At 44.5% G+C, this 20,253-nt stretch overlaps 1 protein-coding gene across 5 annotated transcripts in view; it reads right to left on the bottom strand.

Annotated features, from left to right (window-relative positions):
* Nucleotides 1-4,001: 4,001 nt before the first annotated feature.
* Nucleotides 4,002-20,253, bottom strand: part of cmc2 (C-x(9)-C motif containing 2) — an 88,663-nt gene continuing 72,411 nt past the window's right edge. Inside the window, exons 1-6 of one of the 5 annotated variants that reach the window (XM_078544620.1) lie at nucleotides 19,045-19,077; nucleotides 13,782-13,957; nucleotides 12,238-12,401; nucleotides 11,551-11,705; nucleotides 8,623-8,694; nucleotides 4,002-4,258 (exon numbers count right to left, since the gene is read on the bottom strand). In XM_078544620.1, coding sequence (XP_078400746.1) covers nucleotides 4,184-4,258; nucleotides 8,623-8,694; nucleotides 11,551-11,631 — 228 coding nt within the window. In that variant the 5' untranslated portion in view covers nucleotides 11,632-11,705; nucleotides 12,238-12,401; nucleotides 13,782-13,957; nucleotides 19,045-19,077 and the 3' untranslated portion in view covers nucleotides 4,002-4,183. Of the gene's footprint in view, nucleotides 4,259-8,622; nucleotides 8,695-11,550; nucleotides 11,706-12,237; nucleotides 12,402-13,781; nucleotides 13,958-19,044; nucleotides 19,137-20,253 lie in introns of those variants that run through there. The other 4 variants (XM_078544619.1, XM_078544621.1, XM_078544618.1 and 1 more) reach the window with 4 other exon arrangements.

The following is a 20,253-nucleotide window of genomic DNA, read 5'->3' as shown; positions in this document are numbered from 1 at the left end:
AAATATGTTTTTACAGCTTTCAGCTGACTTGGAAATTTTGCAATTTGAACTGAGACAGAGCAAACTGCTTAAAAATGCAAGGCCACATTCCAAAGTGAAGGCGAGAAATCAACCAATCACCCTCAAGGGAGCGTGAAAAGAGAGACGCTTCCTATAATCCAGGCACCCATCGAAACTTGTAGTTGTCTAAGGAGGATACATTAAAAATGCAAAGTACTGGATATGGAAACAATGGCTGCCACAGACAGACACACCCCACTCCTCTTGGAAATACACAACGGGCGATGTATTTCAAGGCAAGGCCGCCCAGCCACTAGAGAGAGATGACAAGTGACACAGGCGGTGTCAAGAAAGAGTTCAGCAGAGGAAACAGACTGAGGACTATCTCTCTCTCTCTCCTTCTCTCTCTTTTGGAATAAGAGTGTCGCTTGGTTCAAGAAACCAACTCTAGCAGAAACCTACCAGCGAACCGAGTTCTTATATTAATTGCAACATCTTCTACATCTGACCATATCCAAGAAACTAACTAACCCAAATCGGCCACAGCGTTTAAAATCTACGCCTCAGGGACAATCAAAGAACATTTAACCGTATATTCTTTTACTTATTTTTATTGGATTCTAACTCCCCCTTTATCTGATACCTATGTGTGTGTGTGTGCGTCTGTGTGCGTGTGTGCATGTGTGTGCGTACGTGTGTGCGGGAACATGGGCCCAAATGAACACGAGAGCCAAATGCTTGATGGTGCATTATTTATTATATTTCTCGGTTTTAGTGGTTAATAAATTTGCTCTTTCCTTGACTGAAGAAAACCTTGTTCGATTGGCACCTTATTGCTCACAGCTTAAATAGTTAAATACATTCTGATTTGGAAAAGGCATATCCTCGTGAAAAAGAAACTTAAACCTTTGTTGTGGCCAGCGGAGGAGGTTGAATAGAGAGGAGCCAGTTCACCTACGCTCACCTGGTTGTAACAAGAGTTATCACATCCTTTCTAAGGAGAGCATGTATCCTTCACCAGGTAATGCAATCAAGATCCAGAAGGTCTCCTGTGGAGCTAGTGCTTTCCAAACGCCTGTGTCACCATTTTAGCTGCCAGGGTTAAAAGGGGTTAATTATGAGGATGTAAATTTTAGATGTGGAGGTTCCCTTGAATATAAAAAAAAATTAAGCTGTGACCTAATTTTTTTAAATTCATTCATGGGATGTGGGCTTCGCTGGCTAGGCCAGCATTTATTGCCCATCCCTAATTGCCCTTGAGAAGGTGGTGGTGAGCTGCCTTCTTGAGCCGCTGCAGTCCATGTGGTGCTGGTACACCCACAGTGCTGTTAGGGAGTTCCAGGGTTTTGACCCAGTGAAAGTGAAGGAACCGCGGTATATTTCCAAGTCAGGATGGTGAGTGACTTGGAGGGGAACTTCCAGGTGGTGGTGTTCCCATCTATCTGCTGCCCTTGTCCTTCCAGATGGTAGTGATCCTGGGTTTGGAAGGTCCTGTCTAAGGAGCCTTGGTGAATCACTGCAGTGCATCTTGAAGATGGTACACACTGCTGTTATTCTGCGTCGGTGGTGGAGGGAGCGAATGTTTGTGGATGTGGTGCCGATCAAGTGGGCTGCTTTGTCGTGGTCAGTGTCAAGCTCCTTGAGTGTTGTGGGAGCTGCACTCATCCAGGCATGTGGGGAGTATTCCATAACACTCCTGACCTGTGCCTTGTAGATGGTGGACAAGCTTTGAGGAATCAGGTGAGTTACTCGTCACAGGATTCCCAGCCTCTGACCTGCTCTTGTAGCCATTTATAGTATGCATATGGCTAGTCCAGTTCAGTTTCTGGTCAATGGTGACCCCCAAGATGTTGATAGTAGGGGGATTCAGTGATGGTAATGCCATTGAACGTAAAGGGACGATGGTTGGATTCTCTCTTGTTGGAGATGGTCATTGCCTGACACTTGTGTGGTGTGAATGTTACTTGCCACTTGTCAGCCCAAGCCTATATTTTGTCCAGGTCTTGCTGCATTTGGACATGGACTGCTTCAGTATCTGAGGAGTCGCGAAAGGTGCTGAGCATTGTGCAATCATCAGCGAACATCCCCACTTCTGACCTTATGATGGAAGGTCATTGATGAAGCAACTGAAGGTGGTTGGGTCTAGGACACTACCCTGAGGAACTCCTGCAGTGAAGTCCTGGAGCTGAGATGACTGACCTCTAACGACTGCAATCATCTTCCTTTGTGCTAGGTATGACTCTAATCAGTGGAGAATTTTCCCCGATTCCCATTGACTCCAGTTTTGCTAGGGCTCCTTGATGCCATACTTGGTCAAATGCAGCCTTGATGTCAAGCAGTCACTCCCACCTCACTGCGGGAGTTCAGCTCTTTTGTCCATGTTTGAACCAAGGCTGTAATGAGGTCAGGAGCTGAGTGGCCCTGGCAGAACCCAAACTGAGCATCAGTGAGCAGGTTATTGCTAGGCAAGTGCCACTTGAAAGAACTGTTGATGACCCCTTCCATTTACTGACGATCGAGAGTAGACTGAGGGGGTGGTAATTGGCCAGGTTGGATTTGTCCCGCTTTTTGTACAGGACATACCTGGGCAATTTTCCACATGGAGTGGTAGATGCCAGTGTTGCAGCTGGAACAGCTTGGCTAGGGCACAAGTCCTGGAGCACAGGTCTTCAGTACTATTGCCAGAACACTGTCAGGACCCATAGCCTTAGCATTATCCAGTGCCTTCAGCCGTTTCTTGATGTCATGTGGAGTGAATCGAATTGGCTGAAGACTGGCATCTGTGATGCTGGGGATTGTAGCAAATGCTTCAGCCTTATCTTTTGCACTCCCGTGCTGGGCTCCTCCATCATTGAGGATGGGGATATTTGTGGAGCCTCCCTCTCCAGCGAGTCGTTTAATTGTCGACCATGATTCACGACTGGATGTGGCAGGACTGCAGGGCTTAGATCTGATCTGTTGGTTGTGGGATCCCTTAGCCCTGTCTATCACTTGTTGTTTATGCCATTTGGCACACAAGTCCTATAGTTTCATCAGGTTGATACCTAATTTTTAGGTATGCCTGGTGCTGCTCCTGGCATGCCCTCCCGCACTCTTTCATTGAACCAGGGTTGATGCCCTGGCTTGATGGCAATAGTAGAGTGGGGGTGGGGTGAGGGATATGCCAGGCCATGAGGTTACAGGTTGTGGTCGAGAACAATTCTGCTGCTGATGGCCCACAGCGCCTTATGGATGTCCAGTCTTGAGTTGCTAGATCTGTTTGAAATCTATCCCATTTAGCACCGTGGGTAGTGCCATACAACATGAGGGGGGTTTCCTCAATGTGAAGGCAGGACAGAAACTATTTCCTCTGGTAGGAAAGTCCAAAACAGGTGGGGGGGGGAAGCAGGGGAGCATAATCTCACAAATGGAGGTAGGCTGTGCAGGACTTATGTCATCAATGAACTTCTTCATATGAATGGTAATGGAAACCCGCAGTACACGGCCTTAAAAAGCTGTCAGGGCCACAGTCCATTAGAAAATTTCAAAATTAATTATGATAGATTTTTGTTAGGCAAGGGTATTAAGGGACATGGAATCAAAGAGGGTAGACAGTTATTTATAGATCAATCACGGCCTACCTATTGGAACTGGATGGGCACCGGCTGTTTCTACAATCTGTTCTGTGGTGTGGGTATCGTACTGACTTAGCTGGCAAATTGATTTCTTTTTTTTTAAGTGACAATAAAATGTGAATTTATTCTTGTTGAAACCTCCAAAGTTGTTACCTTTTGAAACGGTCAAATCTTCAAACAAATCGTGATGATCACTGTCATCTCAGAGTTGCTAAAATTTAAATATCTCACTTCCACTGCAAAACACTTGATGTCCAGCAGGTGTCAGTGTAAGAATGCTCCATGACTAAGTTGTGGGTCAGTCTGGTGCCGGAACTCATTTCTGGCTTAAGGAAACACGTTTCATTGTGGTGGAACAAAGTAGGCAGAGGTTTAAACATCACAGGTTTTGTAACAATCCAGTTATGGAAGATTTAATAGATGACAAACTTAATAGTCGAGCATAAATATTGAACGAATACATTTGCGACAACTGGCATCGGGTTCTGTAAATGCCCAGACAGCCACACCCGGGTTTGAGAGGTGAGCTCACAGCCCAGCAAGTCCAGATGCTTCACCTGAGAGGAAAGTTACTCGGAAGGTGAACTCAGTCGGCGCTGCATCCTGGCTGCGTGTTCCCTGCTTTTGGCTCTCTTAGCATTCAACTGTCGGACAAGGGGGAAACAAGAGCAAGCTTTAAGAGTTTGGAACAGAACTGATTTATCCAGTAACCGAGATATACTTATTTAGGGGAGAATGGTGGCGTAGTGGTAATGTCACTGGGCTAGTCATCCAGGAGCTCAGGCTAATACACTGGAGACATGGGTTCAAATCCCACCACAGTAGCAGCTGATGGAGTTTAAATCCAGTTAACAAACCTTGAATTATAAAAGCTGGTCTCAGTAATGTTGACAACCATCATCGTCATCATCAATTGTTGTAATAAACCCCATCTGGCTCAGGCTCATTAATGCCCTTTAGAGATGGGCATCTGCCATCCTGGTCCTGACCCACAGCCATGTGCCTTCTTAACTACCTTCTGAGTTGGCCTAGTAAGCCACTCAGTTCAAGAGCAATTAGAGACGGGCAACAAATGTAATGTTGGCCTTGCCAGCGATGTCCACATCCCACGAAAGCAAATAAATAAATATCCAGAACAGGAAGGTTCTAGGTTCTCTTCCCGGTTTATTCAATAGCCCCAAATGGTGGGAGTCGGGGAAGGTTCACTATAACCAACCTTTGAACTCCTCAGTTACAGAGGCGAACATTAGCCAAGGTTCCTGATCCTGTGACCAACATTTTCCACCACCACACCCCCACCCCTGACCCCTTGGCGAGCAGAGCGCAGATGTCAGGCAAAGAATTGTGATACGAAAGAGCCTGGTGGCTTTTATTGGGCACTTGGGGTGAGCTACCCGGAGGTACCAGGTGAACTACACCCAAGAAAGGTATTGACTCCTTCAGGAGAAAAGGGAGGAGAACAAAATAAACAAATACAAGTGTCAAAAATTGAATCTTAAAAAAGGGAAATCTTGAATTAATTGGTTCTTTTTTTCTTTCAAGTTCCTAAACCAAGGGTTTTCCTTGTGTCATGTCTGGGTCTGTTGTACAATTGTTAAGGCCTTGTCAAGGGAAAAGCCTTTGTTTTATAGCGAGACTGTCACAATGTTAGAAGACGAACTTCATTTACACCAGGGTAGCAATTCCCATGTTCCCAAGTCTGCAGAACTCAATGAGATGCCAGCGTTCTTAAAACTGGTACAAAAAAAATGGTTCTCTCTTCCCTCCCCCTACCTCACCCATCGTCCCCTTCCGTAAATTTGAGAAAAAATAATAATTCCAGTTAAATGAAAAGGTGCCAACGGCCAGAGAACGTACTGTCCTGGAGAAGTTACTGAGCAAGTCCAGCAGAATTCAGGGTTTTGTTCTGGAATTCTACTCGCAGAGATTGGCACTCACTGCCTGCCAGGCTCTACCCTGCCATCGGCTCGGGGGTCAGAGTTAGATAGTCCAACGCTTCCCAAACCTTTTCCTGGTGTGACCCCAATGGCTCAGACTTCGTGTGACCCCAGAGTGAGAACTCGAGTGTATGAGAGTTGTTGAGTGGTGGTTGGGGTAGCGGGGTAGCAGGCTTCAGGCTGTTGAGTGGCAGGGGAGAGGAAGAAAGGGCTTTAGTTGTTGACTGGGGGTGGGGGGGTGGAAACAGTAGTTGCATGTGGGAGGGGAGGATTTGATGAGTCTCTTCAGTAAAAAATTAAAATTAAAACCTACCTATTTACAGGCTTTTTATGCAGCAGCAAAATCAGGCCTCAGAGCTCTTGATTAGGTCTCGCTCCCTAGCAAAAGCCCAAGCATTAAAAAGGGACATAATACTCTAACCTTCTCGTCTTACACTCAGATAGCTCAAGAAATTACCAAGCTTTAAAAAACAGGAGAAACAACAATTTATACAACACGAGAAGAGTGCTAATTGGATGGCCAGTGAACTCGGATTGGTAGAGGTGTTGTCATGGAGAATGCAGCACGGAGTAGTTAACTGCCCAGCTTTGTTCAAATTCAAACCGGCCAGGTCGACTAATTAGTCAAGGCATTGTCTTGGGGAATGATTGTTTCTTAAGCTTGTCTTTAGATGAATTTGAATCAGAATTCACTTGCCAACCAATCATAGGATGTCTCTTTTTTCAGCAATACTAAAAGTCTGTGCTAAAGATTTAAAGGGGCCTTGCAATCAGAAAACAGTCAGCTTTTTTTAAAAAAATTCATTCACGGGATGTGGGCTTCGCTGGCTGGGCCAGCATTTATTGCCCATCCCTGGTTGCCCTTGAGAAGGTGGTGGTGAGCTGCCTTCTTGAACTGCTGCAGTTCATGTGGTGTAGGTACACCCACAATGCAGTTAGGAAGGGAGTTCCAGGATTTTCACCCAGCGACAGTGAAGGAACAGCGATATATTTCCAAGTCAGGATGGTGAGTGGCTTGGAGGGGAACTTCCAGGTGCTGTTGTTCCCATCTATCTGCTGCCCTCGTCCTTCTAGATGGTAGTGGTCATGGGTTTGAAAGGTGCTGTCGAAGGAACCTTGGTGAATTCCTGCAGTGAATCTTGTAGATGGTACACACTGCTGCTACTGTGTGTCGGTAGTGGAGGGAGCGAATGTCTGTGGATGTGGTGCCAATCTCACGGCTGCTTTGTCCTGGACAGTGTCCAGCTTCTTGGGTATTGTGGGAGCTGCACTCATCCAGGCAAGTGGAGAGTATTCCATCACACTCCTGACTTGTGTCTTGTAGACGGTGGACAGGTTTGGGGAGTCAGGAGGGGAGTTACCTATCGCACAATTCCTAGCCTCTGACTTGCTCTTGTAGCCAGTGTTTATATGGCCAGTCCAGTTCAGTTTCTGGTCAATGGTAACCCCCAGATGTTGATATTGGGGAATTCAGTGATGGTAATGCCATTGAATGTCAAGGGGCGAAAGTCAGATTCTCTCTTGTTGATGATGGTCATTGCTTGACACTTGTATGGCATGAATGTTACTTGCCACTTGTCAGCCCAAGCCGGGATATTGTCCAGGTCTTGCTGCATTTGGACATGGACTGCTTCAGTATCTGAGGAGTCACAAATGGTGCTGAACAATCAGTGAACATCCCCACTTCTGACCTTATGATGGAAGGAAAGTCATTGATGAAGCAGCTGAAGATGGTTTGACCGTTGAACTCCTGCAGTGATGTCTTGGAGCCGAGATGACTGACCTCCCAACAACCACAACCATCTTCCTTTGTGCCAGGTATGACTCCAACCAGTGAAGAGAGTTTTCCCCTGATTGCCATTGACTCCAGTTTTTCTAGGGCTCCTTGATGCCACACTCAGTCAAATGCGGTCTTGATGTTAAGAGCAGTCACTCTCACCTCACCTCGGGAGTTCAGCTCTTTTGTTCATGTTTGAACCAAGGCTGTAATGAGGTCAGGAGCTGTGAGTCAGCGAGCAGGTTATTGCTAAGCAAGTGCTGCTTGATAGCTCTGTTGATGACACCTTCCATTACTTTACTGATGATCAAGAGCAAACTGATGGGGCGGTAATTGGCCGGGTTAGATTTGTCCTGCTTTTTGTGTACAAGACAAACCTGGGCAATTTTCCATGTAGCCAGGTGGATGCCAGTGTTGTCACTGTACTGGAACAGCTTGGCTAGGGACGTCCCCCACCAAGAGTACATCTGCACCCTTGCCACCCTCAGTGCTTCCTCCAAGCAGTGTTCAACATGGAGGAGCACTGATTCATCGGCTGAGGGAGGGTGGTACGTGGTAATCAGCAGGTGGTTTCCTTACCAGTGTTTGACCCGATGCTTCATGGGGTCCGGAGTCGATGTTTAGGGCTCCTGGGACAACTCCCTCCCGACTGTATACCACTGTGCCACCACCTCTGCCGGGTCTGTCCTGCTGATGGGACAGGACATACCCAGGGATGGTGATGGTGGTGTCTGGGACATTCCGTGAGGATGACTATGTCAGGCTGTTGCTTGACTAGTCTATGAGACAGCTCCCCCAATTTTGGCACTAGCCCCCAGATGTTAGTGAGGAGGACTCTGCAGGGTTCTCGGGGCTGAGATTGCCGTTGTCATTTCCAGTACCTAGGTCGATGCCGTCTGATCAGTCCAGTTTTATTGCTGTCTGAGCTCAACTCCAAAATTTCCTCATCTCCCAGAGTTTGGGAAGCCCTGCTGTATGCGGATGAGCAGCATCGCTCTGTGAGACGGTAGAGCAGACAGGACAACTGATGTGCTGGTCGTCAGGTATTAAGCAAAATGCCAGGAAGTTGCAGCTTACAGGTGCTGTCAGAGAGGGAATTTTCAATCTTCAGACACAGATCAAGGCACAAGCTGGAGCCAAATGTTTCCCAGCAATAGGCATGAAACAAGAGGCTACAGCCCTCGGGGGAGAAGCCTAGAAGAGGACCACTGTGTTCGAGGAAATAAAAGAGCTTTTGGTACTGTACCAATAACAACCAAAACGGCAAAATCTGTAACTTTTAACAGCACCTTACCTCCACTTCTAAGCACCGTCTCATCTCTCGATCAATATCGTTACATTTTCCTACAAACTTCAGGAAGTTGTGCTGTTGAAGTGAAAAGATACAAAGCAAGTCACAACATTGGTCAACCTAGTTAGCAGTGGCAAGGGAATTCACTTTGACAAGACTACCAGAACGAGCCAATGACATCGTATATGACCTGTCACAGGACATTAAGGTCCCCTACACTGCATTTAATTTGAAAAGTTAAAATAGGGCCCAAAATCTAAGTGGATGCTTTTGAATGGGATAAAACCTTAATAATTATTTTTGAAGAAAATAAAAGGCAAATCAAAAATTATTTTGTGTCTCAGTTCTGGTAAAGGTATTAGCAGTTACATGGATTTAATGCTACACGAGAAATAGATTTAAGATCTTAATGATCCTTCTTAACGCCTCAGCACTGCAGCAAGTGGCTGAGTAATTAAAGGTTAGATGTGGGTGCGTGAACTCTGCTGGTGGCTCCTTAGCTAAATCCATCACTCAAGTGTCATGTACATCACTTGGAAATTAATAGTAAAAACCAAGAGGTGGTTGGGTTACAATCTACATTAATGACTTAACTGAAGAGAGACAGGGAGTAACTTATTTAAAAGCAAAATACTGCAGATGCTGGAAATCTGAAACAAAAACAGAAAATGTTGGAAAAACTCTGCAGGTCTAGCAGCATCTATGCAGAGAGAAACAGCGTTAGCGTTTCGAGTCCGTATGACCCTTCTTCAGAGCAATGTATTTAAGTTTGCTGATGGTACAAAGACAGGTGGAAAGGTAAACTTTGGGGTGGAGGCTGCAGAGAGATACCGACAGGTTAAGTGAGTGGGCAACAAGGTGGCAGACGGAGTGTAATGTAGGGAAGTGTGAAGTTATTCACTTTGGTTGTAAGAATGGAAAAGCAGAATATTTTTTAAAAAGGCAAGAAATTAGTAAGTGTTGATTTTCAAAGCGACTTGGGTGTGCTCGTACAAGGAAAGCAGAAAGTTAGCACCCAGGTGCCGCAGGCAATTAGGAAAGCAAATGGCACGTTGGCCTTTATCGCGAGGGGGATAGGAGTACAGGAGTCTTGCTCGAGTTGTACAGGGTTTTGGTGAGATCACATCTGGAAAACGGTGTGCAACTTTGGTCTCCACATTTAAGAAAGGATGTTCTTGCTTTGGAGGCAGTACAGCAATGCTTCACTAGATTGGTACCTGGGATGACGGGTTTGCCCTATGATAAGAAGCTGAGTAAATTGTGCCTATATTCTCTGGAGTTTAGAAGAATGAGAGGTGATTTCATTGAAATATAGAAGATTCTGAAGGGGTTTGATTGGGAAGGTGCTGAGGAATTGTTTCTGCTGGTCGAGAAATCTAAAACACGGGGTCACAGTCTCATGATAAGGGATTGTCAGGAAGATATACAACGGTTTTGGAATTTATTGTAAAATAGTGTGCGCGCGCGCACGTGTAACTTAATTGGATTAAAGTTAGCTGGTCTGAAGGCTTTGCTATATTAGGAGATAAGCTAGGTTTGAAATGTTAAGTCGGTCAGTAAACATGGGGGAAGATTAGAGTGTAAGGTGTAAAAGAATATTTGCGTTTTTAAATAAACCAGAGTAGATTGTTTTCAAAGGAGGGGTGAAATGTGTCACCCAGCCAGGTGAAGTTCAGAAACTGTGTTTGTTTTTCCCCAAGATTGCTGGTAAAATTAGTACTATGATAAATTATGATCAGGGAGGTAAAGTCCAAATGCATAGTGAAACAATGGGAATTTGCATTCAAAGGGGAAAATATGTATATAGGAGAGAAGGCTGTGTGTAAAGGCAGGCTTTTAAGATCTAAAAATTGTGAAAAGCCTTCAGTATCTACGTCTCAAGCTGCTGTCTACAACGAATGAAGTTAAGAAAACTCATTTTGAATTGGATTGTTCAGGGTATCATGTTTCTTCACCTGGGTCTTTTAAAATCTGTGTGTTTTACTGTTGCCTTAACAGAGATGTAACTGGGAGTTAGATTAATTAGGGGATTTAGAAGTTATTATAGTAGTAATTTGTAGGCATATATGTTATTTGCTTAAAATTATTTCTCTTAATAAATGTTTAATCTAGTTTTGTAAAAACCTATAAGGCTCAGTGGTCTTATTACTACTGAATTCAAAGCCCCCCCCCATCTCAAAGCATACAAATTGCAAAAATAGTTGAGGCAGTCGTCTCAAGTTTCCCTCTGGGATTTGAGCAACTTAGCATTTAGGCTCATCTGTGCCATAACAGGGGCCGGTCATTCAGGGCGGAGATGAGGAGAAATATCTTCGCTCAAAAAGGTGTGAATCCTTGGAATTCTCTGCCCCAGAGGGTTGTGGATGCTCCATCATTGAATACATTTAGGGCTGGAATAGACAGATTTTTGGTCTCAGGGAATCAAGGGATATGAGAAATGGGCAGGGGAGTGGAGTTCAAGACCAAGATCAGCCATGAATGTATTGAATGGCTACCAGGGTCCACTTGCCAACCAACCAACCAGCCCTCTCTTCTCATGCAATACAAACTGTTGTTCTCTTTACTGTTGGTTTATCTTGCAAGCTGTCCTGCTGAGTGCAAGACAAAAAGCTTTGACAGCATGTCTTTTTTAAAAAAAAAAGCAATACTCAAGCTCTGCACTACCAAAGGATTATTTGTTAAGACAAAGTTATACAAACCTTCACTTGGCAAAGCAAAAGATGTCAGTCCACTTTCTCCAGATTATCTCAGTGTTAAACTGTGTAAAACCGCAGTGATCTATTTGATCACTAGAAAAGCCATTAAGGAAAATAGACAGTAGTAAAATATTTGGAATTAATCTTGCCCCCTCCAAAAATAAAGAATCAGCAGTGGTGCCTAGGAAGTCATTAAAATAGACATTTCAGAATGAAAAAGTTTTTAAATTCATACTTCTCTATGACACTGTTTGAGACGCTGAATGATGATGTTGCACTCCTCCGTATGCAAGTGCGGAGATAGATCCGGATGCATGTTCGGTTATGGTTTATTCTTTGCTAACTTGGAAGGGGATCCTTAATGCAGACAGCCAGGGTAAAAACCGGTATCTGAAAATCAGATTTATGTACAAATCAGCACACATGCTACTATAATCACTAACTTGTAAATTATCAGCAAAACTGCTCCTGTTTACACCATCTCAAGCAAATACTACTCACAAGTGAGGCAAGACAGGCTGGTGACAGAAAGACAAAAACGTTCCTTCCAACGAGAACAATTTCTGCTGTTCCTTTAAGAAAATAAATCATCCCACTCAAGCGCTCGCTTACCCCGATTCAATTTTGGGCATTTATTATAAACGCACAATATTTTAAAAATTCTTTACACATGCTGCACACAGTTCCTGTCAAGCTTCAAATGTTCCTCCAGCTCGCTGTGAGCAATAGCACGAGAGGTCTGTCAGTAACAATTATCTATACATACAATTACAGAATGGTTACAGCATAGCACAGAAGGAGGCCACAATTCATGCAGACATTCATTCTAAATGAAAAACTAGAATTTATACAGCATCTTTCACAACCTCTGGATGCTCCAGAGCGCTTTACAGCCAAAGAACTACTTCTGAAATATGGCCACCTGCTCTACTGTAGAGAAATGTGGCATCTATGCTACCACACAGCGATGGTGGTGATGATGATGATGACCTGGTAATCCGTTTTGGTGCAGTCGATAATGTTGGTCAAGACATGGGGAGAACTCCTCTGCTCTTCGAAATAGTGCTATTGGGCCTTTTACGTCACCTGAAATGGAAGACAGGGCCTCAGGTTTAAAGTTACCTCAAAAAGCAAGGTTGGCAGCCAAGCGATTCATCACACCCTCTAAAGGAGCGGTGGAAAGCTCAGACAAACAATAAATCCGACAAAGCTACAGTACCTCATTCCGAGTCTGTGTCTGAAACAAGCCAAACTAATACAGAAATCTCTCAGTCCAGATGCGCCGCTCGCAGCGGCAGATCACTTTCTCCCAGGGGCCACCAACAGAGAATGGGAATATGTGGAAGGATGATTGGGACCAGAGAGAGAGCGCAGCATAGAATAGTTAATATGGCCTAAAGAGTAAGGAAACATTTCAAACGCTCAAGACAATAGAGAAACTGATGTCAAGAGAATCTTAGGATGATCATGGTCAGGGAAAAAAACAAACCTTAGAGGTAAAACTATGCAGAATCTGTAGTTGAGGTAATTGAAGGGTAAGGAGAAATAATACTTAACAACAATTTACCACAAGATGGATACAGGTAAAGGGAAAGTTGGAAAAAGGCTAAATAGATGTATTACTGACTATATTAATGTGCCTGCAAGCTACAAAAAGTAAGACCACAGGATTAACACCATGATGACAGGCAGAGTTAAACGGCTCCCAGAGAGAATCACCACTGGAAGTGAAGATACTGAGCCATCGAAAGATAGGATAAGAAGGTGCATTGTTGAGTTGTGTCAACAGCTTAAGGAATTGAGGTCCGACGTGGGACAGCAACAGGAGATAGTGGACTGGAAGGAGTTGGGGCGTCTACCCAGATGGATTCAGATCATGGAACTCATTTCACAGGAAGAGTCATTAAAGAAACGTGTAAACTTATGGAGATTAAACAGAAATTCCACATTCCCTACCACCCACAGAGCTCGGGGATGTGGAAAGGATGAACCAAACTTAAAACATCAATAGCAAAAGCAATTCAAGAGGCACAGGACAGCTGGGCAACAGTGTTGCCCAATATTCTGAGGCGCCTTAGGACTATCCCAAGCAGGACTACCAGGTTCACCCCATTTGAACTAATGACAAGGAGGGCAATGCGGTTACCCGAGGGAATCATAGTAGGAGAGGGGGATGTAGGACCACTAAAAGGAAGGGTGCGAGACTATGTGAGGGAAATGAGCAAGCAATTGCATGAGTTAAGGAAGGAAGTCAGAGACTGACAGGTGATTAAGGATATGGAAACAGGCAAATCCAAAGAGCAACATCGGACCCCCCCCAAGTGGGGAATAAGGTGATGGTCAAGGTGAGCCCGGAGCGAACAGGGTTTGCCCCCAGGTGGCATGGACCATACGAGGTAATTATGACAGGTGATACATGCACATTTGTAGATATGAAAATGAGGCGTAAATGGAGGCATTACACACAGTTAAAAGATTTATGGCGAATCACCAAGCAGTAACCCGGACAACGAGAGCCAATGTTAATGTCTCCACAGGTCTACGATCCCGGCCGTGGGCATGTCAGTGCTGGCATGGGAGGTACTGACCGTTAACATCAACAACGACATCTGCCTCCACCCCGGACAATACGTACTACTCCCCTGAGGAGAAATTGGGGAATGGATAAGGAAGCCCAACACCTGGATTACAGATCAAGTCACTACACGAACACATCAAAATAACAATTGGAAACCGGACCCCACACGTAACAATACAAAAGGTTATAAAAGTAATTTACATTTATCAGCACCAGGGCAGCCGGTCCGCTAACACCACTCGAATGTACCAAAGGGAACTTCACGGGGTGGTGGTACCTACCCAAGGGCAAGGACAACGATAAGATGGCAAATGCACACTTGAGGATACAACCCAGCAGGATACACTCGCCCAGTATTATCTCAGAGCATAAGCACAGACACGAGTGGTGGAGTAACAATAACTGGGATTTATGACAGAATGACTGGACTGGGTTGGTGGTATGGGGGATATGGAACGCCTGTGCCCCCTACCAGTTTTTCTCCAACAAACATTTGGGTGTATCAAGAGATTAATACGATCGCCGGATGGACAAACCTACCTCCCTTCGTTTGGGAACCTGGTCTTGAGGGACAATACTGTCAAGAAACATATAAACATGTAATAGTTTACATGATTGTTATGATACGTAATGTTTTAAACCGAGTACTTGTGGATATCAAAAGCCAACCAGTTGCCCTAAGATGACAAACCCCCTTCCAGACAGAGTAGTTAGGATCAGAAAGGCCAAGCCCCTGTTGCATGACATTACTGGAGGTGACGTACAATCTCACAGGTTTAGCAACGGCCTTACAGGGACCTTGTAGAAATCACCGAAACTCGATTAAGCGGGCTAAATATTGGTTAGAACAGATCATTGGGGATTACATGGCTCGAATTACCCCAGGGGCAAGAAAGCAGGGAAGAGGGATAAGGAGCCTGTTGGGGGATATAGGAGATCTCTTTGGAAGTGCAAATTCAATGGTAAACTCTGCTTAGTTCTATGAATTAAATAATTATTTGTCACAAATAGCTACTGAAGCAGCCAAAGGACTGCGGTATAACGCATATGGGACAGAATATGCTTTAACAGCTATTAGTATATAAGTGGAGGGGCTATTGGAAACCCTGGACATCTCCACACAAGGGCTCATTGACATTGCTGACTCAAAGTCAGGGAAGGGCGTGCGACATGTTGGCCTGAGATTTAACTGAAGGGATAAAATCAGATATAGAAGACATCAGGTTTGGGACTGTCCCTGGACATGTGTTTGAGTCAATATCCCAAATGAATCTAATAAACCTGCAACCGGAACGACAAGAGCTTGTAGTCACCCAACCCCAGAGTGGAGGAGAGGATGGGGTGATTAAATTCCTAATGACAATGCCCCAAGAGTACTACTCGAAAACCTCCTTCCACGATAGCTATCGATTCGAATCCCTGGGGGTAGAGAGAGTTGGGTGGGTTTACAGAGCAGGATCCCATGGGTACCTCGCCTACGTTAACTCCTCAATTTGGATGAGTACCAAGGACTGTTTGTACAGAATCACAAAGTTACGTTGTGTGTCCTTGCTGTACCCTAGAGCCCCTGACTAACAACAACAGAATTATCCTCGAGATGTCTCCCATCCAGGAAGCCTTCAAGGCAGTCCAAATGTCCCCGACACAATGGTGTTTTATGACCAGTGAAGACGAAATGGTTTTTGGAGGTCTAAGGTGTTCAGTAAGCTCCAGTTTTTGTATACAAATCACTGACTCCCTTACATTAGGAAACTTCCACCTACCAGGACAAACAACAGGATACACATTTAGTCCCTGGTGGGATGATACAGAATTTACCAATGAGACCCCAGACAAGACAGCACAATTGGCCATGATACAGGCCACAAACCTAGCACATCAATACACTCACACATCCAAGGACCAAGTTAGGAGGGGACTCGTCCAGGTAGACCTGTCCATTAAATCTGCAACTAAGTTAGCTGGGTCTGCCTCAGCCTGTGCTACCTCATTGCGCTTGATCAATTGGTGGGAGATCCTCCGAATAGCAATGACGATCTTCAGCCTAGCGGTATTGGTTTGGATCATTTGCCTGCATGTTACTATTAACAGAGAATCTTAAAGGGTAACCGCATAATATTCCAAAGACATGTTCCAATGTCCACCGTACGCATGGGGAAAAGGGGTTAAAGGGACTAGAGGAGAGATCAGTTTATATAGCTCGGCAGTTTAGGATTCCTCCAGAAGTCTGGAAGACTGGCCATCCGAAGGACAAAGAAGGAACTCTCAACGCCGGTAATTGGCCACCTTGGGCCTTGCCAAGGGCCAAAAGGGGGGACTGAAGGGGGAGGTGAAAGGGTTAAAAACCAAATACAATCTTTTTTATATAAAAGCAGGGATGTGCTGCTGAGGCTTTATAAGGCTCTGGTCAGACCATATTTAGAACATTGTGAGCAATTTTGGGCCCCGTATCTCAGGAAGGATGTGCTGGCCCTGGAGAGGGTCCAGAGGAGGTTCACGAGAACGATCCCAGGAATGAAAGGCTTAATATATGAGGAACATTTGAGGACTCTGGGTCTATATTCGATGAAGTTTAGAAGGATGAGGGGGGATCTGATTGAAACTTACAGAATGCTGAAAGGCCTGGATAGAGTGGACGTGGGGAAGATGTTTCCATTAGTAGGAGAGACTAGGACCTGAGGGCACAGCCTCAGAGTAAAGGGAAGACCTTTTAGAACAGAGATGAGGAGAAACTTCTTTAGCCAGAGAGTGGTGAATCTATGAAATTCATTGCCACAAAAGGCTGTGGAGGCCAGGTCATTGAGCGTATTTAAGACCGAGATAGATAGGTTCTTGATTGGTAAGGGGATAAAAGGTTACGGGGAGAAGGCGGGAGAATGGGGTTGAGAAACTTATCAGCCATGATCGAATGGCGGAGCAGACTCGATGGGCTGAATGGCCTAATTTCTGCTCCTATGTCTTATGGACAAAGAGTTAGCTTTTGATAAACCACAAGTCATAGTCTGGACCAGATAAGAGTCAAGGTCTGTGTGTATACATTGAATAGCAGTGGATAATATAATCATGTATGAGTGCCTCAAAGATAATAGAATAGAACTAATAAACTAATTGTGTGTGTGTAAATGATTGGGTCCTGTAACGAGGTTAAAACATGTAGACATTGATCATTGGTGCATGCAAATAGAGTAGGTTAAGGGAAAAGTATAACTGCAAGGGAATGTAATCATTCGGGGAGTTTGCACCCATATTGTATGGATACATTCTTCCCTGCATGCTTGAATAAAACCGGTGAAAGAAGCTTAGGTCTCGTGTGGTTGCTGCGAGATCAGATGGTGCTCGAACTCCCTTTCACTTACTCAGCAGTAACATGCTCACTGATGTTCACTGAGTTCAGTCAGGGCCATACCACCGCCGCCCCTCATTATAGCCTCGGTCCAAACATGGACAAAGGAGTGGAATTCCAGTGGTGAGGTGAGAGTAACTGCCCTTGACATAAAGGCAGCATTTGACCACGTGTGGCATTGAGGAGCCCTAGCAAAACTGAAGTGAATGGGAATCAGGGGGAGAACTCTCCACTGGTTGGAGTCATTCCAAGCACAAGGAAGATAGGTGTGGTTGTTGGAGGCCATCAACTCAGTTCAAGGGCATCACTGCAGACACTCCTCAATCATCTTCAGCTGCTCATCAACAAGTTTCCCTCCATCATAAGGGGTAAAAAGTGGGGATGTTCACTGCTTATTGAACAGTATTCAGCACCATCTGCAACTCCTCAGATACTGAAGCAGTCATGCGCACGTGCAACAAGACCTGGACAACATTCAGGTTTGGGCTGATAAATAGCAAGGAACATCCAAGTCATGCAAGTGCCAACAATGACCATCTCCCCTTGGTATTTGCTGACATTACCATCACTGAATCTCCTACAATCAACATCTTGGGGGTTACCCCAAGACCAGAAACTGAACTGGACCAGCCATATAAATACCGTGGCTACAAGAGCAGGTCGGAGGCTGGGAATTATGTGGAATGTAACTAACCTCCTGACTCCCCAAAGCCTGTCGACCATCTACAAAGCACAAGTCAGGAGTGTGATGGAATACCTGGATGAGTGCAGCTCCAACATTCAAAAAGCTTGACACCATCCAAGATCTCCCAATTGATTGGCAGTCCATCCGCCACCTTAAACATTCACATCCTCCACCACCAACACACAGTAGCAGCAGAGTGTACCATCTACAAGATGCACTGCAGCAACTCACCAAGACTACTTTGCACTTTCCAAACCTACAACCTCTACCACTGGAAGGACAAGGGCAGAAGGCACACAAGAACACCATCACCTGGAAGCTCCCCTTCAAGTCTCACACCGTTCTGACATGGAACTAGAATATCACTGTTCCTCCACTGTCACTGGGTCAAAATCCTGGAACTCCCTTCCTAACAGCACTGTGCATGCACCTACACCACAGGCTGCAGCAGTTCAAGGTGGCAGATCACCACCACCTTCTCAAAGGCAATTAGGGATGGGTTTCAAAGCTGGCCTAGCCAGCAACACCCACATCCTGAGAACAAAAAAAAATTGCATGAGGTTACCATTCTTAAATACATAAAAAAACTGTTATTCTATCACACCAACTGATTGTACCAGTTCATGGAAAAACTTATATTTGCAATTTTGCATATATGGGCTTGGGCAGAAACTTGAACCATAAGATTCACTACATAAAATCAGCATAATTTACACCCAGTTTCCCGATTACAACCAAAGCAGAAACCCTTTCCAAACCTTGAACTGGAAGGTGTTTGAAATTACAACCCCATGACCTTCTGACTCAAGAGGCAATGAGTACTAGCACCTAGCTACAGCTAAGTGTAGTTATTATTGTTACATAAGTCAATGGAGCAGCCGCGATACACGACCCGTACATAACAATGTGATAAATTAGCAGTTAATTATTGCATAAAATCTTTCTGGAGCACTAGACAGAACTCAGGTCATACAGGTAGAAATACATTAATTTCTGCATTTACACCTATAATTCCTGGTGCCTTAAGTTTTCAGCGTCTAATTTCATTTATAACTTCTAGTCATTTTAGGACGAGTTTACTTCTAACTCCCATGGTTTAATGTATTAGCTCTACAGCACTCACCTTCTATCTCCAGCTGTTCTCAGAACCTTGTGTAACTGCATGGCAGGAAGTAACAATTTGTTTGTGATTGACAAGGGAACGGACCATTCAGATAATCCCATTCCAGTGCCTGTCAAATAGATACCTCCAATAGGCGTTCGAGAAAAGGGCGGGTGCATCCGAACTGAGCCAATAAGCGAATAGGGGAGGCGGGAGCTGTGGCGCCGGAACTGACAGCTGTCAATGGGCAAAGAGTGAGAGTTTAAAGGGACAGGCACGTCAAACACAAAGAAAATTTAGTTCTGAGGGAGCATTTGTGTTCTTTATGGCCACCAATTAGGATGATCAATTAGCTGTAATATTGAATGGAACAGCAGAGCCATGGGGCTGTATGGCCTAATCTTGCTCCAATTTCTTCATTTATTAAATCCTTAATTGGAATCAATTAAGTGATAAATGCCCCTTTTTAGAAAAAGGGCACAAACAGTAATTAACTTCAGAATATAATAAAACTAATGGAAACACTTAGGAAATTCGAACTTTATTTCCTGTATACACTATGCACTCCAGACCCTAGTCTGCCCAGCAGCCATGAATATCCATAGACCAAAACCCACAAACATTTTACGAGATGGAAGACTGCCACTAGTGTCCTTATGTGATTCAAAGTCAAGTTTTATTGAATTATTTTCTTGTAAAGCACCTTGGGATGATTTGCTGCATTGGCAGTGCCATATGTACAAATTGACTCCTGAATTTTCTCATTTACAATAGTGGCTACACTTCAAAACCCACTTCATTGGCTGTACATGACTTTGAGACGTCAAGAGGTTGTGAAGTAGCAATATAAATGATATTTTACCTTTATTTATATATATGGGATTAAATTTGACAAATCACATAAGGAGACTTAAACCTTACTGGATTTTCAAATGAGGTAACTAGTTAATTTCTTTATTTTCTGTTAGCTAAGAAGAATAAGAACTTTTTTTTTCCTTTCACTATTCATTGATCCCCAGCACCACTCTGAGCTCTGCTGCCCAACAAACTTTTGGACCAAAATGAAAAAGTGCTGGAAATATTCAGCAGGTCAGGCAGCACCTGTGGAGAACATTTAGGATTGTCAACTGTGCTTAAATGTATTGCTGGAGGTTTCATCAGATGACTTGCCCCCATGTACCAGCCATTGGTTGGCCAACACATCCATCCTTGCGATGCATTGCCTTCCTA

This window comes from Cetorhinus maximus, chromosome 6, assembly GCF_964194155.1.
Source record: "Cetorhinus maximus chromosome 6, sCetMax3.hap1.1, whole genome shotgun sequence".
Lineage (NCBI taxonomy): Eukaryota > Metazoa > Chordata > Chondrichthyes > Lamniformes > Cetorhinidae > Cetorhinus > Cetorhinus maximus.
The sequence above is the reverse complement of the archived record's forward strand: the minus strand, read 5'-3'. Positions and strand labels throughout refer to the sequence as shown.